This window comes from Pongo abelii, chromosome 7 (assembly GCF_028885655.2).
Source record: "Pongo abelii isolate AG06213 chromosome 7, NHGRI_mPonAbe1-v2.0_pri, whole genome shotgun sequence".
Classification (NCBI taxonomy): Eukaryota; Metazoa; Chordata; class Mammalia; order Primates; family Hominidae; genus Pongo; species Pongo abelii.
The window spans coordinates 132,918,451-132,941,619 of NC_071992.2; the positions used below are offsets into that span (position 1 = coordinate 132,918,451).

General features: G+C 38.3%; 1 protein-coding gene and 1 long non-coding RNA gene across 2 annotated transcripts in view; both read right to left on the reverse strand.

The window, feature by feature from the left end:
• The window catches only part of EIF3H (eukaryotic translation initiation factor 3 subunit H), a 110,368-nt gene extending 87,985 nt beyond the window's left edge, over positions 1–22,383 (reverse strand). The window contains exon 1 of the mRNA XM_002819374.4: positions 22,192–22,383. Coding sequence (XP_002819420.2) covers positions 22,192–22,323 — 132 coding nt within the window. The 5' untranslated portion in view covers positions 22,324–22,383. The remainder of the gene's footprint in view (positions 1–22,191) is intronic.
• Positions 7,279–22,185, reverse strand: LOC134761965 (uncharacterized). Its single transcript, XR_010141285.1, has 2 exons — positions 14,719–22,185; positions 7,279–12,954 (listed from the first exon to the last, which is right to left on the reverse strand). It is a non-coding gene; the product is annotated as an uncharacterized LOC134761965 (long non-coding RNA).
• Positions 22,384–23,169: the final 786 nt, after the last annotated feature.

Sequence of the window (23,169 nt, forward strand, 5' to 3'; positions counted from 1 at the left end):
AAGAATGACAATGTTTCACATTTTTGTAAAAAATTTACATTTTCAAAAAAAATTTAATCCAGGAGAGGAGAAACATAGTTTTACATTTTTGTAAATCTTTTTAATATCTGGTTTAATAGAAAACAGATGGATAATCATATCTGTTCTTGCAGTCAATCCTTTATGATATCACACACATCATGTAACATCTGGAAACCTCCATTAAACAGTTGTGAAAGAATGAGAGTAAATGGCAAATTATGTATTATTATGAAAATAAGTTTTGACCTTGGAGAGTCTCTAAAAGGGTGTCCAAGATCCTCACACTTCAGGAACTGCTATTCTAGAATGACAATTAGGAAAATTAATGTGATTACAGATTGTGGAAATTGCTAAGAAAAGGGGAAATGTAACGGGGAGGGGCAGGGAAGCAGCCTTAACTTAGGGGGATCCAGGAAGGGCTTCTGAGAGGATACCTGACCAGAGAACTGAAGAACAAGCCAGCCCTATGAAAACCTGGGAGAATACTTGACTATGGATTTTTTAATCTTTTAAATAAAAATGCTAATATTTACATTTCATAAAGCACACAAGTTGTATTTTAGGTGAAGAAAAAGGCCTCTAGATGGATAAGCACTAGGGTGGGAGTGATACACGGTCACGTTTTTACTAAAAGAACTGGTAGATAAATAATAACCCCACCTACTGGCAGAAAGTTGTCTGTTTTTGAGACAGGATCTCGCTCTGTCACACAGGCTGGAGTGCAGTGGCACAATCCCAACTCACTGCAACCTCTGCTTCCCAGGTTCAAGTGATTCTCCTGCCTCAGCCTCCCTAGTAGCTGGAATTACAGGTGCATGCCACCACACTCAGCTAAGTTTGTTATGTATTTCTAGTGGAGACGGGGTTTCACCATGATGGCCAGGCTGGTCTCATACTCCTGGCCTCAAGTGATCTACCCGCCCGGGACCTCCAAAAGTGCTAGGATTACAAGCGTGAGCCACCATGCCAAGCAGGAACAGTTATATCTTAAAATAACATTAAGTAATTCAAAACTACCAATTTCAGTTATTTTTTGTTAATGAATTATAAAACACAATATACTAGTAGAATCCTTTCAGGAAAAGTTACCATAGCTTTATAATTAGCAATATGCGTATTCCTAATGCCAGGGTCAGGGTCAATCTTTACCTAGTAGGCATGTCTATGAAGCTAACACCAGAATTCTTCTAATAAAGGTTGCAACTCCAATAAAGTTCAGAGGTAAAAAGAAAACTATTTAAGAAACACATTGGACTTTCAGGACCTGCAAGTTAATGCAGCCATGCCCCAAAATACATCAGATATAGATATTTTCTGCAAAACCTAGGAGCTGAGTAATAATCCAATCTCTGTTCTTGGGTCAGGATATGGAGTTTTGAACTTGTCTGAGCCACGAAAGTAGAAACTGAGTCCTTTCTAAAAAGCTTCAACTCTATGAAAATTGCTAGTGCAAAAGCAGAAAACAGTAACTACAGTATCTTAGACGCTAAACATAAACGCACCAAATGACTATACCTAGTCCCAGGAATCTACCCAAGAGAAATAAAAACATCCACACAAAGACATGTCTACAAATGTTCATGGTGGCATTATTCATAATAGCTAAAAACCGAAATCAACCCAAACCACCAAATGCAGATGAATAAATAAACTGCAGCAAAGGTTGAGTATCTCTTATCCAAAATTCTTGGGACCACAAGTGTTTTAGAGTTTGGAATAGTTGCATTTTCAACCCTATCTTTATGCCACAGAGCAGAGAATAAGCCAAAACACCACCACCACATAATGAGTAATGCAGATAGGTCATCTTGGCCCGATGTGGATCATCGTGGTGAATCTGCTGTTGATGTATCAAGCACCCACTTTATTACGCTCTGCAGGTATGCTTGCAGGGGGCAATTTGGGCATGCAGGAAAAAAAAATACGTAACACAGCTAAAGGAGACTGGGAGGGTCTTTTTTCCCTTGGAGACCCCAAATAAACTGTGTGGTGTGCAACTGTGTTTTGACAACATCCATCACATGAAGTCAGGTATGGAATTTTCCAATGTGGCATCATATCAGCGCTGAAAAAGCTTCACATTTTGGAACTTTTCAAATTCTGGATTTTCCAATTAGGGATGTTCAACCTGTATATCTATTCTATGGAACTATACTCAACAATAAAAAGGAATAAAATACGAATAGACAAAACAAGGAGGAATTTCAAAAACATGCAAAGTGAAAGAAGTTAAACAAAATGTTATGTACTACACATATGATTTCATTTATATGAAATTCTAGAAAAGGCAAACCAATAGTAACAGGAAGCTGATAGATAAGTGGTTGCCTAGGGCCAAGGTGAAAAGGCAAATACTGACTGCAGAAGGATACCAGGAAACTCTCCAAGTGGGGAAACTATTCTATTAATACATCTTGATTGTGGTAGCAGTTAAACAATTGTTTACAATTACTAAAGTTCATCCACCTGTGCATTTAAAATGAGTGGAATTGCCAGGCGTGGTGGCTCACGCCTGTAATCCCAGCACTTCAGGAGCCTGAGGCCAGCAGATCACGGGGTCAGGAGATTGAGACCATCCTGACTAACACGGTGAAACCCCATCTCTACTAAAAATACAAAAAAATTAGCTGGGCGTGGTGGCACGTGCCTATAGTTCCAGCTACTTGGGAGGCTGAAGCAGGAGAATCGTTTCAATCAGGGAGGCAGAGGTTGCAGTGAGCCGACATCGCGCCTTTGCCCTCCAGCCTCAGTGACAGAGCAAGACTCCATCTCACAAAAAAAAAAAAAAAAAGAAAAAAAAAGGTGGAATTTATTTTGTATAAATACCTTAACTGAACAAAACTGTACACACTTTAAAAGTCTGATGAAGAAACAATTCATACATGCGCTGACTCCCAATTTTACTCTCAATTTCAGAGTTCAAAGATCCCCTGAGATGCTATAATACCCAGAGCTAAGAACCATAACTATAACCCTACCTATTATGTATAATATAAAATAAATATCTATTGACTCATGTTTTTAATAAACCTAGGTCACCAAAAATAAATTAAATTGTATTATTGTTGAAGACAAAGTATACTGCTTAGAATTTTCCTGTTTACAGTATTTTGGAATTTAATGAGATTATTTAGACAACAGATAATTTGTTCCTAGAAAAGTCTGCTTAAGTCAAACAAATTCAAAGAAATTGGAAAATGTTAAAATATTTACCATCTCCCTGCCCAAAAAGACATGATTTTTTAAAAATTCACACTACCCAATATTCTATATCAAAAAGCATACTTCTCAAAGTGTGCAAGCCCTAAAAGCAAACATTCACACCTGAAGGACAGATATGCACTTGAAAAGATCTACGAACCTCTTAAAATCATCAGCAATATTTTCTATCTACGTACTTGAAGGCATTTCCCTGGGGAAGAAAAAAAAAAGACTTTGTCATTCTTCAAATTCCCAAAAAAGCCCATAACCCAAAAATAAAGTTTTAAAAATTAATAGGGCTGGGCGCAGTGGCTCGTGCCTGTAATCCTAGCACTCTTGGAGGCTGAGGCGGACCGACTACCTGAGGTCAGGATTTCAAGACCAGTCTGGCCAACATGATGAAACTCATCTCTACTAAAAACACTAAATATTGGCCGGACATGGTGGCTGGCACCTGTAACCCCAGCTACTCAGGAGGCTGAATGCAGGAGAATCACTTGAACCCGGGAAGCGGAGGATGCAGTGAGCTGAGATCCCACCACTGCACTCCAGCCTGGGCAACAGAGCGAGACTCTGTCTCAAAAAAATAAAAAATTAAAAAATTCTTTAAAAAATTAATAGTAATAAAAACTTATTACCTACATGCAGTTACGTGTTTCAATGAAGAACAATGAGGCCGGGTGCGGGTGGCTCATGCCTGTAATCCTAGCACTTTGGGAGGCCCAACTGGGCAGATTGCCTGAGCTCAGGAGTTCAAGACCAGCCTGGGCAACATGGTAAAACCCCATCTCTACTAACATACAAAAAATTAGCCAGGCCTGGTGGTGTGCACCGGTAGTCCCAGCTACTCTGGAGGCTGAGGCAGGAGAATCGCTTGAACCCAGGAAGCGGAGGTTGCAGTGAGCTGAGATCACACTATTGCACTCCAGCCTGGGCAACACAGTGAGGCTCCATCTCAAAAAAAAAAAACAATGGTATGGACGGACATACTTCTTCCTTTATACATCTGTATTTTAGTTATAATAGAATGGAGCATGTGTTTGTTTTTAATTCAAAAAGCATCAAAAAAACTAAGGAAAAAGATTTTTAAAATACAGCAGTAACTGATTTGCTATGTGGAGTTTCACAAAATAGAACAAACTAACGTTTCATTTTTTCTGACAGTGCTACTGAGTTGACAATGATGGAGACATAATATATCTTGATTTTAGCAGGTTCCTTTACATTTGTAAAATATGGGCTGAATGAAGCAGTTAAGACTTGAAAGGATGAGAAAAAGAAGCCCACACACTACAAGCCAAAGCATCTGCTGATTTTAAATTCTCATCTCTTGTTAACCTGACTCCTCTTCAACTCTGTGAATATCACTGCACACACATATACAAATTGCCAGAAAACATGCACATATACACACACCATCAACATAAAGAGGTAACTAACGTCTGGCCTGGTTTTCAACAAGCAGAAAGGCCTGTTTAAGAGAAGCCTAACTTATGCTTCAACAATTGAACAATTTGTTCAAACTTATTACAATAAACATTCACCAGGAAAAGCAGGTTTCCCATCATCTTTGTAACAGACACAATAAGGATCTGCTGAAAAGCCCTGCTAAAATAATTAGGAACAGAAGTAATTTTAAACTGTTAGAACCATACCACCTATCATTTTTAAGCCTGCTTTATAAAGCTGAGCTACGGAATGCTGAGGTTACAACCTGTTCATCTTTTTAAACAGTTCACAGTATTAAAAAACACTGAATTATTAAAATGTTTTACCACTAAAACTAATTTAAAAGTTAAGTAAATCTAAGGTAATGGTATTTAGTGATCACAATACTATTTTAAATACAGCTCAATTAAATTATTAAATTATTACTCTTGTTGGGAACAGGCCCCAAAATCTGGCCATAAACTGGCCCCAAAACTGGCCATAAACAAAACCTCTGCAGCACTGTGACATGCTCCTGATGGCCTTGACGCCCACACTGGAAGGTAGTCAGTTTACCGGAATGAGAGCAAGGAACACCTGGACCACCCAGGGCAGAAAACCGCTTAAAGGTGTTCTTAAACCACAAACAATAGCATGAACGATCTGTGCCTTAAGGACATGCTCCTGCTTCTTAAGGACACGCTCAAGTCTTAACTAGCTTCTGCTGCAGATAACTAGCCAGACCCATCCCTTTATTTAGGCCCATCCCTTTATTTCCCATAAGGAATACTTTTAGTTAACCTATAACCTACAGAAACAATGCTTATCACTGGCTTGCTGTCAATAAATATGTGGGGGCTGGGAGCAGTGGCTCACGCCTGTAATCCCAGCACTTTGGGAGGCCGCGGCGGGCAGATCACAAGGTCAGGAGATCAAGACCATCCTGGCTAACACAGTGAAACCCCGTCTCTACTAAACATACAAAAAATTAGCCGGGCGTGGTGACGGGCACCTGTAGTCCCAGCTACTCGGGAGGCTGGGGCAGGACAATGGCGTGAACCTGGGAGGCGGAGCTTGCAGTGAGCGGAGATGGTGCCACTGCACTTCAGCCTGGGCAACAGAGCAAGACTCCATCTCAGAAAAATAAATAAATCAATAAATATGTGGGTAAATCTCTGTTGGAGGCTCTCAGCTCTGAAGGCTGTGAGAGCCCTGATTTCCCACTCCACACTCCATGTTTGTGTGTGTGTGTGTCTTTAATTCCTCTAGCGCCACTGGGTTAGGGTCTCCCCGACTGAGCTGGTCTCGGCAACTCTGGTTACAGGAAGATGCTATTAGCCAAAATACACATGAAAATAGTTTACAACAATGCTTCTCAAGTTATCAGTGGTAAAGAACCCATTTTCCCCCAATCTATCACAGACCAATACTTTAGTAAAATACAATAAAAATTACTTACTAGAAAGATGAAAATAACACACACACACACACACACACACAAAGCCCAGGGATATCACTTGGATATCACAGCAGTGTCAAACTACTATAATAAAAGTTTCTAAACTCTCTATCTTAACCCTGTGTTTATACTGTGCAGACCAGTGTTCCCAAACCATACCTCATACTTTGAATAGCACTGGTTTACAGAATCTGTAACATTAAGCACGTAAAGTTATTTCCCAACTCCCGAAACTGAGCTGTAGACTACAGAATCAAACATTTCTTAATTTATGTCACGAAGTCTGTCAAAATACATGACCACAATAGACATGAGCTCCAAACTGTGTAGCTACCAAGCACTTATGTAACTGTAAGCCCAGTGGCATAAGACTGTGGCAGTAGTTGAGAAGAGCAAGAAATGAATAGTTTTCTCTGCCACTCCTTGCTGCTTCTACAGGAGATGACAGGCATACTCCTCCACTGAGGTCATATCACGACTCCCTTAGCTCCAATTCTATTCTGAACATTGTATTTTTAAGAATCATAAAAACAAACTTATTTCAGCAGCAGGGCCCACTTTGAATCACAACTTCTGTAAGACAGGGGTAAGACAGTGATTTATTTATTCAGTGAGTAAGCCCAGGTGAAACCCCAACATTCAAACCTCTCACTGCTGTCTTCCATTTGTTGTCTAGTACACAGTAATTCTAGAAATCTTTATTTCTTTGCAAAAATGTAATGTTTGAGTAAAAGAAAAAAATTTTAGTAAAAGCTTAAACATGAATTCTTATGAATGTACACACCAATGTGACTGATTCCCCAGCCCTGTAGTCTACACAAACAGAAAAATCCTATAGCAGAGTGGTTGAGGGGCTGGGAACCAGAATCCAAAATAAAGTTTGAGTGCCAGCCCTGCAGCCTTAGTCAAGTTACCTTATCTACCCTACCCATACCTTCCTCCTATAAAGACAGTACCAATCTCAAGCACTGTTGCAAAGATTAAAAAATAATCCACTCAAACTACCTAGCACACAATTACTAGTAAGTCCTCAGTAAATGTTAGCTACTATTATAACAACTATCACAACAAACATTTCACCTCTTCTTTTTCTTTTTATGTTTTAGAATCATCAAGTCTGATTTTTTAATTTTTTTCTATCTTTTTTTTAGAATTGTCATATTTCACCTATTCTCATTCATTCATCTATCCATCTGTCCATCCAAGGAATATTTAGTGACTAAAATATGCCTAGTTACCCTTATGGCACAGACACTTGTCTCCCCAGAATGTTTTCAGTTCATTCCTCAGAGATTTTTTTTTCAGCCTAATAAGAGGTGAATTATAACTTATTAACCCAACTGATGCCAAACTTCCATTTTCTTTAAGACGCATCAATCAGCTGGACATACTATCTAACAACCAATACCACAAAGTTTTACAACACGATGTTTTAAATCTGCATTAAAAAGTCAAGAGTTCAATTAAATTTACTCAAAATATTCTGTATACGTATGTGTGTTTATGTGTAATTTTCCCTTAAAACATCATTAAAGACAAAGTACAGTCCACAAGTTTCTTAAAAGTCTTTAATAAAAAAGACAAAGCTCAAACTATACCAGTCACTGCCTAGTTGAAGAGGTCAGGCAGGATGCACAATTCCTACTTGGCTTTATTACAGTTTTGTAGCTTCTGGGAGGTAAGGCCCACAGCCTGAATTTCTCACATCAATAACTGTCAAAGAACAGCTATTACTGTAGAAGATTTTTATTCTCAAAGAAACTGTAATGCTGTAAAATCTCCCTGCAGCATATTCTGCAAAGTCAGTATCTAGACTTTCATTTAATTCTGGCTTCTTTCACTGACTGATCTGTGAACTTGGCAGTTTTCTTATTTGGTTAAGCCTAGATCATTTTTTCTAACACTGAACAAAGATGGTAGTTATTGCCAAAATGTAAATTCAAAAAGCAGAAAGCTGCATTAGTCTTAAATTTAACACATTTTATGGCTCAAGTGGGATAGGGTTCCATTTCATAACTGGCTGAGTCAAATAATAAATGGGATTTAAATCACTGCTGTTAAGTTTTGATGTGAAAGAAATTTAAGTAACTTCAATAGGAAAAAAAAAAAAAAAGATTTTTTGCTCCTGACACACATGGGATTAGTTACAATGCTCCAATACACTTAATCAATATCAACCTCTATAATATTTCAGTTTGAAAGGGCTATTTCACTGCTATTCTCTTGGATCTAATGCTCACTGATGGTCCACATTTTTAAAGTTAAATCAACTAGTAATTGTTGGGAAAAAGAGAAGATAGAGAATTTAGCCTCAAGAAATTCAAAAGAATGGTACTAATCTTATAAAAATTAGTCACATGTAAGTATAATGATGCAATCAAATGTACAAATATATAATCGTAATTAAGAATTAACTGATAAGATGTTTAATTTATAAGTTTCTGCTTTACCAATTCAATATACATAACCAACCTGCAAATTTTCCCACATGTACCTGGTTGGTAATTTTTCTAAAATAATATGATTGATTAAAAAGCTTAGCTGGAACAAAATTCATTTCCTTTCTCATAAAACAAAAAAACTTTTCAGAATTGTTATGAACTATCTACCTTCTAACACATTCTAAGTTTATTACATTCGAGTTTATTACATTCAGGAGCACGCCACTGCTTACTTAAATAGAAGGCAGGACTTTAGGTGATTTGGGGGCACTCTCATTACAATTTGTTTCTGCCTCCTTGCTAAGGTAAGTGCAGAAGGAAACGTATAAAGCAACTATGATTGCCTCTTGGAAGAGGGTGGTTAGAAGACAGGGATGACAGTGAGAGTTTCTTTTCACTATATACTTTCACTTTGTCTTTGATTTGTGTGCCATACACATGTATTATCCAGTGTAATGGTTGTGTTTAAACAGGCTTAATAAATTAAAAGGGTTCCCATTTTCCTGTATAAAAAGCACACCACAGTAAGTCCACAAGGTGGTTATTCATCATCTTTCTGGTCAAGAGGTCCTTTAGAATGAAACCGAAGCTGATGCATTTCTGTGTAAAATGTAAAATGGGAGTTTTCTTCTCTCCAAAAGGAAATAATTTTTATTTTATTTTAAAGGCTACCAGTAAACCACACTTGAAAACACCATCTACAAGCCCTTGTTTGGAGGATGAAAACAAAAGGCGGCAGGCAAGGCCAGGTGGTGGTGGCTCACACCTATAATACTAGCGCTTTGGGAGGCCAAGGCAGGAGGATCACCTTAAGGCCAGAAGTTCAAAACCAGCCTGGTCAATATAGGGAGGCCCCATCTCTACAAAAGAAAAATAAAAAAATTAGACAGGCAAGGTTGCACACACCTACAGTCCCAGCTACTAGAAGGCTGAGGAGGAGGATCACTCAAGCCCAGGACTGTGAAGCTGCAGTGAGCCATGACTGCACCACTACACTCCAGCCTGGGCAACAGAGCAAGATCCTGTCTCAAAAAATAATAGGCCAGGCACAGTGGCTCATACCCATAATCCCAGTACTTTGGGAGGCTGAGGCAGGCAGATCACTTGAGGCCAGGAGTTCAAGACTAGTCCGGCCAACATGACGAAACTCCATCTCTACTAAAAATACAAAACAAAAGCAAAAATTAGCTAGGTGTGGTAACATGCACCTATGGTCCCAGCTACTAGGGAGCTAAGGTGGGAGGATCACTTGAGTCCCAGAGGTGGAGGTTGCAGTGAGCCGAGATCGCACCACTGCACTCCAGCCTGGGCGACAGAGCAATACCCTGTCTCAAAAATACACACACACACACACACACACACACACACACAATAAGTTGGGAAATACAGTTTGATTTTATTTTGTGTGTAATAGTGATTTTCCAAAGGGTTGAGTTTTAGGACTACAGCTGTCCATTGAGAAGATAACTTACTCAGCAGCACTGTCCAAGTACAAAATGAAGTCTGTAAGACCAGTTATATAGGCTTTGGTGATAGCTAAGAAAGAGTGCAAGAACTGAACAGTACAGACAATGCAGTTATAAACTCAAAGAACTAAGTAAGTGATCTTAGGAAAAACCTCAAGAAATAGTCAAAGACGATACCAGAAGCCTGCATGACTTGGGTAGACAGTGGTATCACTAATGGACAGGAAATAAAATTAGAAGGCAACACGGAGAGGTGGAAATATAGAAAGTATTAAAAAAAAAACTCACAGTAAGCCTCAAGATACAACAAACATCTGTGGCACTTAAGTACCAGTTTAGGTACTATTTTGGAGGGAGAGAAAATCTTAAAATTTTATGCCAAAATGCAGCTGATGTTTAAAGGGTCAAAGACTCAAAGGATTAAAAATATATACATTTTGACTAAGTTAATACTGAGTTATCACTGTTTTTCCTGAATCCAATTTTTTTTCTTATATGCTTGAGCATGGTACCAACATTAACAAGAATATGGCATACTACTCCAGCATATTTAAGTATCCACTTCAGCCCTTTCAGTTTTGATGAAACAAGTACAGTTTGTCATCAAACAGCTAAGTAAATTACACTACACTTTGCTATTAAACCTAATCTTTACTGCATATAACCATTTTAAAGAATGATCTACCTACCAGTAGTAGTTTACAAAAAACGAAGCCATATTCTCTTTAAGATATTATCTAAAACCTTGCCAAATAAAATAACATCCAAGTACCATAAATTAAATATTTTACCAAAAACATTATAAACTAATTTTGAAAAGAAAGCAAATGCAACCAAGTTTTCTGTAAGTGCTAAAATTAGGAGCTTTTATCTAAGAAATGACCTATGGTAGACTTGATGAAGTAAAAGAAAATCTAAACACAAAAATAAGAACTTGGAAAGATTCTTTTCAAACTTCATGCTTTGTAGAGGCTTTTTTCTCCCAGGTATGGGCTAGAACTGAGCTGCAAGTCCAGAGCATTGCTGCCAAGACTTAAAATACCTGGAGGTGCTCAGCCAAACCAATGAAGTCTGAGATATTGAACAAAAGATCCAAATTTATCATATACGGAAACCCGTTGAAGCAAAAGGTGACAAGAAGGCAAAAGATAAAAAATGCTTATTACACCCACACCTTTTAATGTTAAATAGATATTTGAGGCATTAACCACATAAATCCAGGCCAGATTTGCTGTAACAACTGAAGTTAAAATATTTTGATCATATTCCATTTACTTGGGAAATCATCCAGTTTGGAATCCAACAGTAACTATTACCAACTATTAAAATCAATATCTACTACTAAAAATCATATCAGCTATGTAAGAAATTACCCATTCAGGTTATCTTTATTACAGTAGGAAGGCCATTCACTATCTTCATATCAAACTAAGGCCTAGAGATCATAACTGATTTATTAAGTCATCTCCTCCATGAGAAGTACTGTGTATGCTGCCTTAAATAATACCCAGGAAGACAGCTACAAGAAACAAATGATAGATTGTCATCACTAGCGTATATGTCACAAACACAGTAAGCATTGTCAAAAAGCAAATGGCAATGAATTTCAATAAGGTGTCTGACCTTAAGAGAAAGGACCAATGGCCCAGGATGTTTGCAGATTTATCCAAATCTTGGGAGGAACATAAAAACGGAAAAGTCTGGCCCAGTGTGGTGGCTCATCCCTATAATCTCAGCACTTTGGGAGGCCAGGGCGGGTGGATCGCTTGAGGCCAGGAGTTCGAGACCAGTCTGGCCAACATGGCAACACCCCATCTCTACTAAAAATACAAAAATTCGCCGGGCGTGGTGGCACAAAGCTACTGGGGAGGCTGAGGCATGAGAATCGCTTGAACCTGGGAGGTGGAGATCGCAGTGAGCCGAGATCGGGCCACTGCACTCCAGCCCAGTCGACAGAGCGAGACTCTGTATCAAAGAAAAAAAAAAAAAGGAAAAGTCAGATGGACTTAGAATTACCACCCACCTAATGCAGGTAAATTAACTTACTTAGGAACACATACCAGTACTCTTCCCAATGCTCCTTAATATGCTGATTTTCTTTACTATTGATCCCCAGTATCTTAATATGTGAACTCAGCAGTTTAAGGTTGCATTTTTCCAAACTTGAGAATATTTACTAAATTGACTTCTTATAGCTACAAATCTTCTACAATATGACTGATTATCAAACATAAAGATTCTAATATATGTTTCCTCATACATTTTAAAGTTAGAAGTCTGTAAGACACCTGAGTTCTGAAAAACATATTTCCCAATGCTCAAACAAGAAGCACTAGATTAACTATTCTGTACACACCTTAACTTCTATTTCCTCCATCTGGACATTAATCAAATCACATAAACTATTTATTTGTACCCACGTCTCCTCATTGATAAAATAGGGATGATGATGGTTCCTATATCAAAGAGTTGTTGTATTGCTTCAATGCCATAATAAATACACAATACTTAAAACAGTACCTGTCACATAACAGGTAACAACTACCGGGGTCTTCAAGTATATGAAGCTGCTATACAATGTAAAAGAAAATGAGTCAAGGATGGCTAGATGTGATCTGAATTCAAGCTCCAGGATATATTCACTTTATGTCTTTGAAAAGCCACTCAGCTTTTTGGAGTGGGAGAATCACACGTTTAATCCAGATAATACTAGTCCGCCCAGTTCCTGGAGCTACCAAGATATAATAATGTACGCTAAATGATTTTTCTATTATAAAAAGTTACTATTTGTAAGCAATAACATCTTACTTGCCTAAGCAAAAAATATAACTAAGCAATCAAAATGTCAGACTGCATAATGAATTTAATCCTCACTCACAATTACTCAGGTTAGAGATAATCCTGCATAACTGGTTTTTCACTCACAGCAAATAAAAACCTGAAAAGCAAGGGGATAAGAAACAGATAAATTTAACAACCAAAAAAGGCACCAACTAGAAACATAAACTACTCAAGGCACCTAAAATTCAATGACAGGGGACATTTATTATAGAAATAACAGACTACCCGAAGGGATTTCTTGAAAGATCTACTGTCTTGTCTGGTTCAGTAACATGTTCTTTTTTTTTTTTTTTTTTTTGAGACAGAGTCTCTGTCTGTCGTCCAGGCTGGAGTGCAGTGGTGTGATCTCGGCTCACTACAACCTCTGCCTCCCGGGTTCAAGCAATTCTCCTGTTCTCCTGCCTCAGCCTCCTGAGTAACTGGGATTACAGGCATCCGCCATCATACCCGGCTAATTTCTTTTGTATTTTTAGTAGAGATGGGGTTTCACCATGTTGGCCAGGTTGGTCTCGAACTCCTGATCTCAGGTGATCTGCCCACCTCAGCCTGCCAAAGTGCTGGGATTACAGGCGGGAGCCCGGCCCAATAACATGTTCTTAATGATAATACTATGCCATCAAAACATGGTTAGATTGTGTTCCATGTTCTCTGACTAAAGCAGCAGAAAATTATGTATTACACTTCAGAAAGACATATAATTAAAATAGCTAAAATGTGCAAGTTTTGGTGCTTGAAAGGATTTCAAATTATCTGACTGAAAAAATTATCTCACATGTCAAATAAATTATGTATGCACCACTCAAGTCAGAAAACTGAAAGAAGAGGCCAAGGGTCATATAATTTTTTTGTTGTTAAAACATTAAAAGGCCAAACAAACTACGTTCTACTTCAGACCAGGATCTCAGAGAAGAGCTTCCATTTCAATGGAATTTAAACAAGCTGTTGTCCAGTCTCTTTAAATTCATAAGAGTATCACAAAAAATCTACAGTGACACATGGGATAGCCTGGCATTACAAATTCGAAGTATTTGATTCAAGTCACAAAGCATTCCCACCAGCCCGCTGCAGTGGCTCACACCTGTAATCCCAACATTTTGGGAGGCCAAGGTGGGTGGGTCACCTAAGACCAGGAGATCGAGACCAGCCTGACCAACATGGTGAAATCCCGTCTCTACTATAAATACAAAAAATTAGCCAGGCATGGTGGCGCATGCCTGTAATCCCAGCTACGTGGGAGGCTGAGACACGAGAATCGCTTGAACCTGGGAGGCAGAGGTTGCAGTGAGCCAAGATCCGCTTGAACCTGGGAGGTGGAGGTTGCAGTGGGCCAAGATCATGCCATTGCACTCCAGCCTGGGCAACAAGAGCAAAACTCTGTCTCAAAAACAAAACAAAACAAACAAAAAAAAACAAAGTACTTCCACCGAAATTTTTCCATTAGATTTGAATAACCATCAGGTAGGTAAGGTAGTGATAACATTTATCCCCAAAGCTGTTGTGAGGATCACATCTAAAATTTAACACAAAATTTAACCAAACAACACAAAATTTAACCAAACATCGCTGTACAGGGTCTTATAATAGGTGCTCAATTAACATTAGTGATTTTTCAAACAGATAAGAAATTGACAAATAAAAAGATGGAGAAATATGAACAAGCCCAGAAAGCTAACCAGCTTATCCTCAACTGTGTGCTCTTTTCTCACCAACACTCAAAGCATTTATTAACCCAGTTTCTTCATGATTGATTTTCAAGAAAATTTCCACCCAACAGGAGTATATTCATTCATTCGCAACATCTGAGTGCCTTCTATACACGAGGAACTGTTCTAGACACTTAGAAATACTGCAGTGAACAAACCTGACATGGATGCCACTTTCAGGAAGCTGATATTCTAGTGTGAAGAAATAAGCAACAAGTAAAAAGAGTTTCAGACAGGAACAAGGACCAAACTGGATACCAAAATTCGCAGATGCTCAAGTCCTTTAAATAAAATGGTGTAGCATTAGTTATTGCATATAACCTAGGCATATCTTCCTACATATCATCCCTAGATTGCATATAACATTTAATACAATGTAAATGTTATGTAAATAATTATTATACTGTATTGGTTTTTATTTGTATTTTTAATTGTTTTTTTCCTATATTTTCGATCCATAGTTGGTTGAATCCATGGATGTGAGATTGCTGGATTCAGAACCCAAAGATATGGAGAGCTGACTGTATATGTAACTCATACTTTTCTATTTATTAATAACATACTCTACCTTACTTACAAAACCAGGGGAATAAAGTATCTAATAAGATAACTTAAAGGGGAAAACAAAATTTAAAAGGTAAGAAATTTCAATAGCAATGGGTTTCAAGCACCGAATTATGGAGGAGACAAATGTTTTATACTTTAGCCTTCAAAAGGGTTATCATCTCAATGAGAAGGGGAAAATATATTAACACTAAATCACTAACAGTATGGATCACATACCAAGGTGAGTGATACAAGCTGTCATTAAAAGGCTCAGAGAAAGGAAGAGACCAATGCTTCTTCTCAAACATTAAAATGCTATAAATCACCTGATTGTGTAGGTCAGGAGACCGGCCTGAGATTCTGTGATACGTATGTCTGCATTTCTAACAAACTCAAGTGTAGCCAACATTGCTCATCTTACTGGTCATGGATCATACTTTGAATAGCAAGAGTCTAATGAACATAAGAAAGGTAAAATTCAAATGTTCTAGGGAACAAAGTGGGTTCAACATGAAAAGTTTAACGGGAAGAATTAGCTTGATCTTGTCTAGGAACAATGAGATCACTTGACAGAATGAAGATCCATTCTTTTGTTTTCTTTATTTTTGTTTTCTTTCTTTTAACTCATGTGTATTTGTTACAACTTTAAGCAGAATGTGACTCAGGCACTACATTTCCATCCACAAGACTAGCTCTGAGTTATTTTTGAACAGCTTTATGACATGCTTAGGTAGGCTTATAACTTTGCTCCTCCAGTTGATTCTTTTCTTTGGAAAACAAGCCCTGTGGAGAGTTCCTTCTATCAAGTTCTTTCAGTTTAACCATTCTCCCATTTCACAAGGAAGTACCAAGCACTGACTCTAGCAAGGTACACAATAAGAGACACACTGACAAGTCTATTGGAATGGACAATTAAAAGATTATTGAGAGAGAGCGTTTCATCTTAGTGGACTAACAAAAATGGGTATCCAGCCATACTAAAGATAAAAGAGATGTGAAGCAATGGGACTCCTCATAAATTGCTAGGACAAATGTGAAATGGTACAAATACTTAGGAAAATGATTTGACATTATGGTACTTAGTATAACTGTCCAGGAGCATCCCTAAATCCTACCAATCATGGTGTGAGACAGACGTACCAAGACTCAAAACATAGGAGAATATAAACTATGATTTAATTCATATTTATTCATACAGACAGGTGAAAATAAATTGTTTAATACTCCATGTGGTAAAGCTACAAAAGAATCATTAAAACAAAGCTCACCAATAGTGATTCCCATATGGGGAGAAGGGATTGGAGGAAGGCATGAAAAAGGGGAAGGGGCTTCAAAGATACTTGTAATGTTCTGTTTCTCAAGTTGAACAGTGGGTAACAGGATGTTTAAACACTATCTTCCATGTATGACATTTTGATATGCTTTACAGTTCTTTGCTGATGTTATCAATAATCTTTAAAAAGTAATAATAATAATTCAGGGAGTTTGTGGTGGCAGATTCTAACAGCAATAGAGTTTTAGAAAGTATGAAAGACTACAAATATAAAATAGTTCTTTAACCATTAACTTAAAGAGGCAAAAAAGCCAGGGCAAAAAAATGGAACACAGGGAGCTAAAAGAGACAATGCTGAAAATTTTAATACGGAAAAGTCCTGATGATGTTTATGTGCTAAGGGAACATACAGTTGACCCTTAAACAATATGGGCTTGAACTGCACAGGTTCAGGGATGTGAACCTTTCATACAGGAAAGGCCAGCTTTTCCTATACGTGAGTTCCACAAGAATCCATAGGGCTAACTGTAGGACTTCAGTATGCCTGGACTTTGAATACACAGGGGTCCTGGTTTCCCTGTGGATATTGAGGGACTGCTACATTACAGATACAGAGGAAATGATGAAATAGGTCTAAAGGTAGGAAAGGAAGGGTTCAAGAATACAAGAAAAATTGGTCTTGGCCACTATCAATGTGCCAGGAAGGAACAAATGTGTTAAAACATCAGGCTAAACATAGGATGAGATTAATCTCTGGGTTCATCTATATCTATATATGGCTGAGAATGGTCATGAGAGTCGGGACTGGGTTCTACCTTGTTCACCTATATAATATCTTATATATGTTACTGCAATATACCACAGCATGTAGCAGGGCTAGACCTGGCATGTGGTCGGCAATCAATAAATATTTGTTAAATGAATGAAGAACAGAATACATCTGGACTATACACATTCAAGTTAAACTATATGGAGAATTTTTAAAAAAACAAGAGTAGGTCGATTAAGTCACATTTTTTATTCAATATGTGATGATGAAAGAGAACAATTTCAAAGGGAAAGAACTTCATGAACAAAAGCAAGGTCGTGCTTACTGCCTGAATAAGGATGTGAATCTAGGTCTGTCTTTAGCATGACTTTTTTGTTTTTTTTTTGAGGAGTCTCGCTCTGTCGCCCAATCTGGAGTTCAGTGGTGCAATCTCAGCTCACTGCAAGCTCTGCCTCCCCGGTTCATGCGATTCCCCTGCCTCAGCCTCCCGAGTAGCTGGGACTACAGGCACCCGCCACTACGCCCGGCTGATTTTTTGTATTTTTAGTAGAGACAGGGTTTTACCATGTTAGCCAGGACGGTCTTGATCTCCTGACCTCATGATCTGCCTGCCTTGGTCTCCCAAAGTGCTGGGATTACAGGCAAGAGCCACCGCACCTGGCCTTTAGCATGATTTATTAAAGAAAAAACCAAGTAGTCTGAGTGGCTGGAATGTACGGTTCCTACAAAGCTTGGAAAGGAAGGAAATAAACCTGAACATAAATGCAAGAAACAAAGACAACATTTTGGTCCTTAAATTCAATGGAAAGTCACTGAAAACATCTAAGGAAAGAAGTTAAAATCTGAATCTTCACATTAAATAAATGTTTTAATAAAAGTATGAATGGTAGACTGAAGAGGACAGGGGAAAACAATATTAAAATAACCTATATAAGATATTAGAACATAAATTAGGAGTAGTATAAATAATAAAATGGAATACATACTCATTCATTTATCCTACTCTGTGAATTAACAGGTTCAGCAGTGGAGATAAAACAGGTGAAAAAGCATAGTCCCTGCCCTCAGTAGCATACATTCTGATGAGGAAAACAAACAAGATAGTTACAGGCTGTGGAAAATTCTAGAAAGAAATATACGGTGCTGTGATGGAAAGTAAGGAGAAGAACAAGTCTATAATTCTATTTTGTACATGTTAAATACGAGATGCCTATGAGATATTCAAATAGTGACGTCAAACACGTCAAACAGGCAATGGGTATTCAAGAGAGGCATTCAAGAGCCATTACTGGCAGAAATATAAATCTAGGACTTATTAGAATATAAATATTTACAGCCGTGAGCACAGATAAGAATACCTTAAAGAATATTACTATAATTACTGCAAATAAAGCAGCAGCAAAGCTTAAATGGTGACTTATTCTGTCCCAGACATTGTTCTAGTTATTGACATATATTCAGTCCATTTAAAGTCTCAAGCAGAGACTAAAAGAAAAGCCAAAACCTAAACCATGAGGCACTCCAATATGCACAGATGGAGAAGAAACATAAAAGGTGAGGAGTAAGTGGCCTAAAAGGAAGGATAGTGATTGACTGGGGTCACACACCGGTAAGAACCCTCAGGATTCAGGTATGAAAGCAAAAGACAGAAACCATAAACCATTAAAATTGATAGGGATAGCAGCAATCATTTTGTGGATGAGAAAATGTACCTTTGGAGTAAAACAATCATAGAAGCGTTGTTAGTTACTGGTGGATGCAGACTGGAATGCATGTCTCCTGATTACCAGTTCAGTGCTCTTTCTACAATTCTAATCTACATTAGCAAAGTTAGCATTCGAAATGATATGAGAAACATTAATAAGGATGAGAGTGGCAAAGACACAGTAATCTGAGTGTTTACGATGACACAGGTACTATACTAAACACTTTAAATACCTCGGAATTTCATTCTCACAACCCTTATGAGTTACTACTTTATCATCATCCCCATTTTACAAAGGATAAACCTGAGGCCTAGAAAATTTAATAACTTCCCCAAGGTCATGCTTACTGCTGGAATAAGGATCTGAATCCAAGTCTGTCTTCAAGATTCTCTTGGCTAGTATGTAATACTGCTTTCCTAAGAGTAACATTGTTCATCAAGACAGAAATGAAGAAGAAAGGAAAGAAAGGAAAGGAAAGAAAAGAAAGAAAGAAAGAAAGAAAGAGAAAAGAAAGAAAGAGTTTAAGGAAGGAGTTTTTTTAAATTGTATCTGGGCAAACGTGGGTATACCTACATGACATCCATGTGGAGATAGTATTCAAGATGGATGATTCTTGGTTACTCCAGCTGCAATAATCCATTAATAAAATTTAGAGTAACCAGTATTCCCTGTATCAACAATGTAAAAGGCATAAAGAACATACCATTTAAATGCTCCCTACATGATTTATGGTAACTGGAAAACATTCACAATTAAAATATGAGCAACCAAGATAAAAGAACCTTGCAACTACAATATAATCTAGCTGCCTAAAATTACATAAATGACAGAAAGGCAGATGTCCAAAAAGGGGGAAAGTTGTTAGGAATTTATTTTGTTAATATCTACCCAACCGGTGGAGAACAAAAACATAGAGGTACCCACTACTGTGAATAAGAGATAATTCACTAAGTTCGTCAAGAATCTGGATATAAATAACTCTCAAGTAAAATAATCCTTCACCTGCTCTTATTATGATTGATTTTGGAGTCACTGGTAAGCTTCTGATTTTTTATTCGATTTCCAAGGTGCTTTGGTAATCAAAAAGGGTCTTTTGGGGGGTAGATATGAGCGTTTTCACCACTGAAAAGGTATGTCTTCCACAGTAAATGAGTAAATCAACATTTACATGTACATAAACTAATCTCCTGTGAGAAGGACTAATTGGTTCCTTAGCATTAATCAATTCTGAGAGAGCTGATAAGAAATAGTAATTTGTGAGTCCAAAAAATTGAGAACCAGTCTCCTGACCTTCCTAAGCACCACTGCCTATTTGTGAAACCTGAAGTGATCCAGTCCATCTCCACCTGCAGGTCTCTTTTTAATTCAACAATCCCTCTTAAAGCTGCCAGGACATTGTTACTGAAGTGCTTTTATCACTGCCCTGTGTTAGGCAGTATTTGGCACTTAACAGAATGTCCTAAAATATTTGCTAAATAAATGATCTCCAAATAGATTTATGCCACCGACCTGTTGCCTTTTTCAACTCTGGAAACTAAGTGATTCAAAGAGTGCTGTTGTGACATAGCAAATTTAATATGAAATATGTTTCTAAGAAATAAACATTTCCCAAGTACACAAGTGCTACTTATTTTAACAAGCGTAATCTAAGTCCACCCACTAACTTTAGAGATTTGCAATCTCTAAAGATACGTCATTTATTCCTGAACACACATCTGCCTCCCATGAGCCAGGGAAAGCCACAGTGCCAGTACACAGGCCAGATAGTACTCCATTTTCTTTTCTTTTTTTTTTTTTGTTTGAGACAGAGGCTCGCTCTACTGCCCAGGCTGGAGTACAGTGGCACAATCTCGGCTCACTGCAACCTCCACCTCCCAGGTTCAAGCGATTCTCCCGCCTCAGCCTCCTGAGTAGCTGGGATTACAGGCGCGTGCCAACATGTCCGGCTAATTTTGTATTTTTAGTAAAGACGGGGTTTCACCATGTTGCTCAGGCTGGTCTCAAACTCCTGACCTCCTGATCCGCCCACCTCGGCCTCCCAAAGTGCTGGGATTACAGCCGTGAGCCACCACGCCTGGCCTGCATTTTCAAAGTATTACACAAGTGACATTTAGAACAAAACATTCCAAAGTTAATTTCTTGCCTGCATCTTTCAAACTCTACTAACCACAGACATTAAACTCATAATAATAATCATAATTAACATTAAGTGATTACACTGTACTACAGGTCACCACATAAATTTTTTCATTTAATCCAAACAACTCTATGATATAGATACTTCTCATTCCCACTTGACAGATGAGGAAAGCAAAGCCTGGAAAGGCTAACTTGCCCAAAGTCACAGAGCTGGTTAAGTAGAAGAGCCTAGAAGACTGAATGAGCTCTTAACCACCAGGCTACACTTTTGTATCCAGTTTAACTAAGTCAGTTCAACAGATTCAATTATATGCTGGGTTTAAATTATCAACAGTTTCCACTTAAAAATACCCCCTTGCAATTACAATTTGCACATGAATTTAAAAGTACTTTCTTATTACAAATATCTAAGATCTGCAATAATAGGAAACAACCTTTAAAAAAATCAAAGGAAGAGAGGACGCGTTTTAAAAAGAGAGGCAGGAAGCATACTTTTAAAACTAGAATGTCTATAAATGCATTTTGCTTCGAAACAACAGAAATAAAATTTCTCATTCTAGATTTTCCTTTTCCCAGCTAAGTCCATTTCCTTATCAAGAATTTCCTTGGATGTCCTAGTTCACGAACCTTAACTACTAAATACATTTAAGGCCCTTCTCTTTGATATTCTTTTATGTTTTTCAGAATGAACACTACAAAAGAGTCTACTCTAAATTATACGGTTTCAGATAAAGCGCCGAAGTACAGGCTCAAAAGAGTGGCTACAAAGTACATCTCCACTTCGGAAGTCACAGATGTCAGATCCCAGCAGGGAAGCAGTGGAATCTTCCTTAATCTCTCCTTCCCGGAGCCCTACTAGGTCCCTAAATCCTTCTCGACACCTTCGTTAGCTGCTGGTCTCCAGGAGTCTTCCTCCAAATCCCCCCACCGGCCATCTCAAAACAAGACCCCAGGAACCTGTCACTCACACCCCTATTCTCAGTCCCCTTCCTGAAGCCCCAACTGTCCCGTTAGAAGACAAGAGAAGGTTGTCGCGTCTCCTGAACAAAAAGTGAAGATGAAAGAGAAAGGTACTAGGGAAAAACTTTGGCCCAGCCACACCAAGCCCGAGGAGGAGAATGCTAGAAAGTACGTCTGGTGGGACGGGGCTGGGAACTGCGCTCCCCACGTGGGCCAGAGGAAACGGGACAGCACTCACAAGGCCATCTATCTGCACTTGCTTCACGGCTGAATCTCCGGAGCCGCCTTTGCCTTTGCCTTTCCCTGCTGCGCCGGCGGTGGAGCTCGAAGAGGTGGCAGTAGAGCCGGTACCTTCCTTGCGGGACGCCATCTTTCCAAGCAGACAGGAAGAAGGAGAAACGTGGGTTACCGGAAGCGGAAGTACAAGTCTCGCGTGACGTCACTCGCAGGCCGGCGTTCGTGGGGCGGAGATGGAAGGAGAAGCCAAAATTGGGCCCCGCCTCCCTCCTGTTTTCCAGTTTTACCTTCTTTCCAGGAGGTATCCTTTGTGCCTGCCTACTGTACATTTTCGACCTCTTTCCAATGGAATGATCTAAGATGAAAGTAAACTTTTTAAATGTTTAATCATTCACCATTAGGCAAACCGTCATAATAGCATTACAGTTCGCATTATTTCTGTGGTGTCTCTTATGGAAAAATGCTTTCATTTCTGATCTTACAATGAAGTGCTGTACTAACTCGCATTATGCATATTAGAAAACTGAGAAGTGATTTGTCCGACATTATTCTGTTAATTGGCGATGAGCCAGTATTGCAGAGCTTGTTTTACGTAATTTTAGATAGCTGCTTGTAACCACTTAGATTATGTAGAAATTAAGACACAGAAACTTTTATCAGAATTACCAGAAATAGTAGCCTTTTGCTATTAGTTTCATGTAGAGATTTACCTGAGTAAAGTACCAAAGAAGTTATTTGAGGTATTGTTGAAGGATGATACAGAATATATTTTCTAAAAATCACGCTGATTTATGACACATTACTCTGAAATACACATCTCAAGTCCTTAAAAGAATATATGACAACTGTAAGAAGCCATTTTAGATAAGTAATTTAAAACATTTTTTTCTACTTGCAAATGACTTTTTTCCTATCCCTTATTTTTGAAATGTTTATTCAATCAATATGTATACAGAACTGATGAAATAGTTAAATCAAT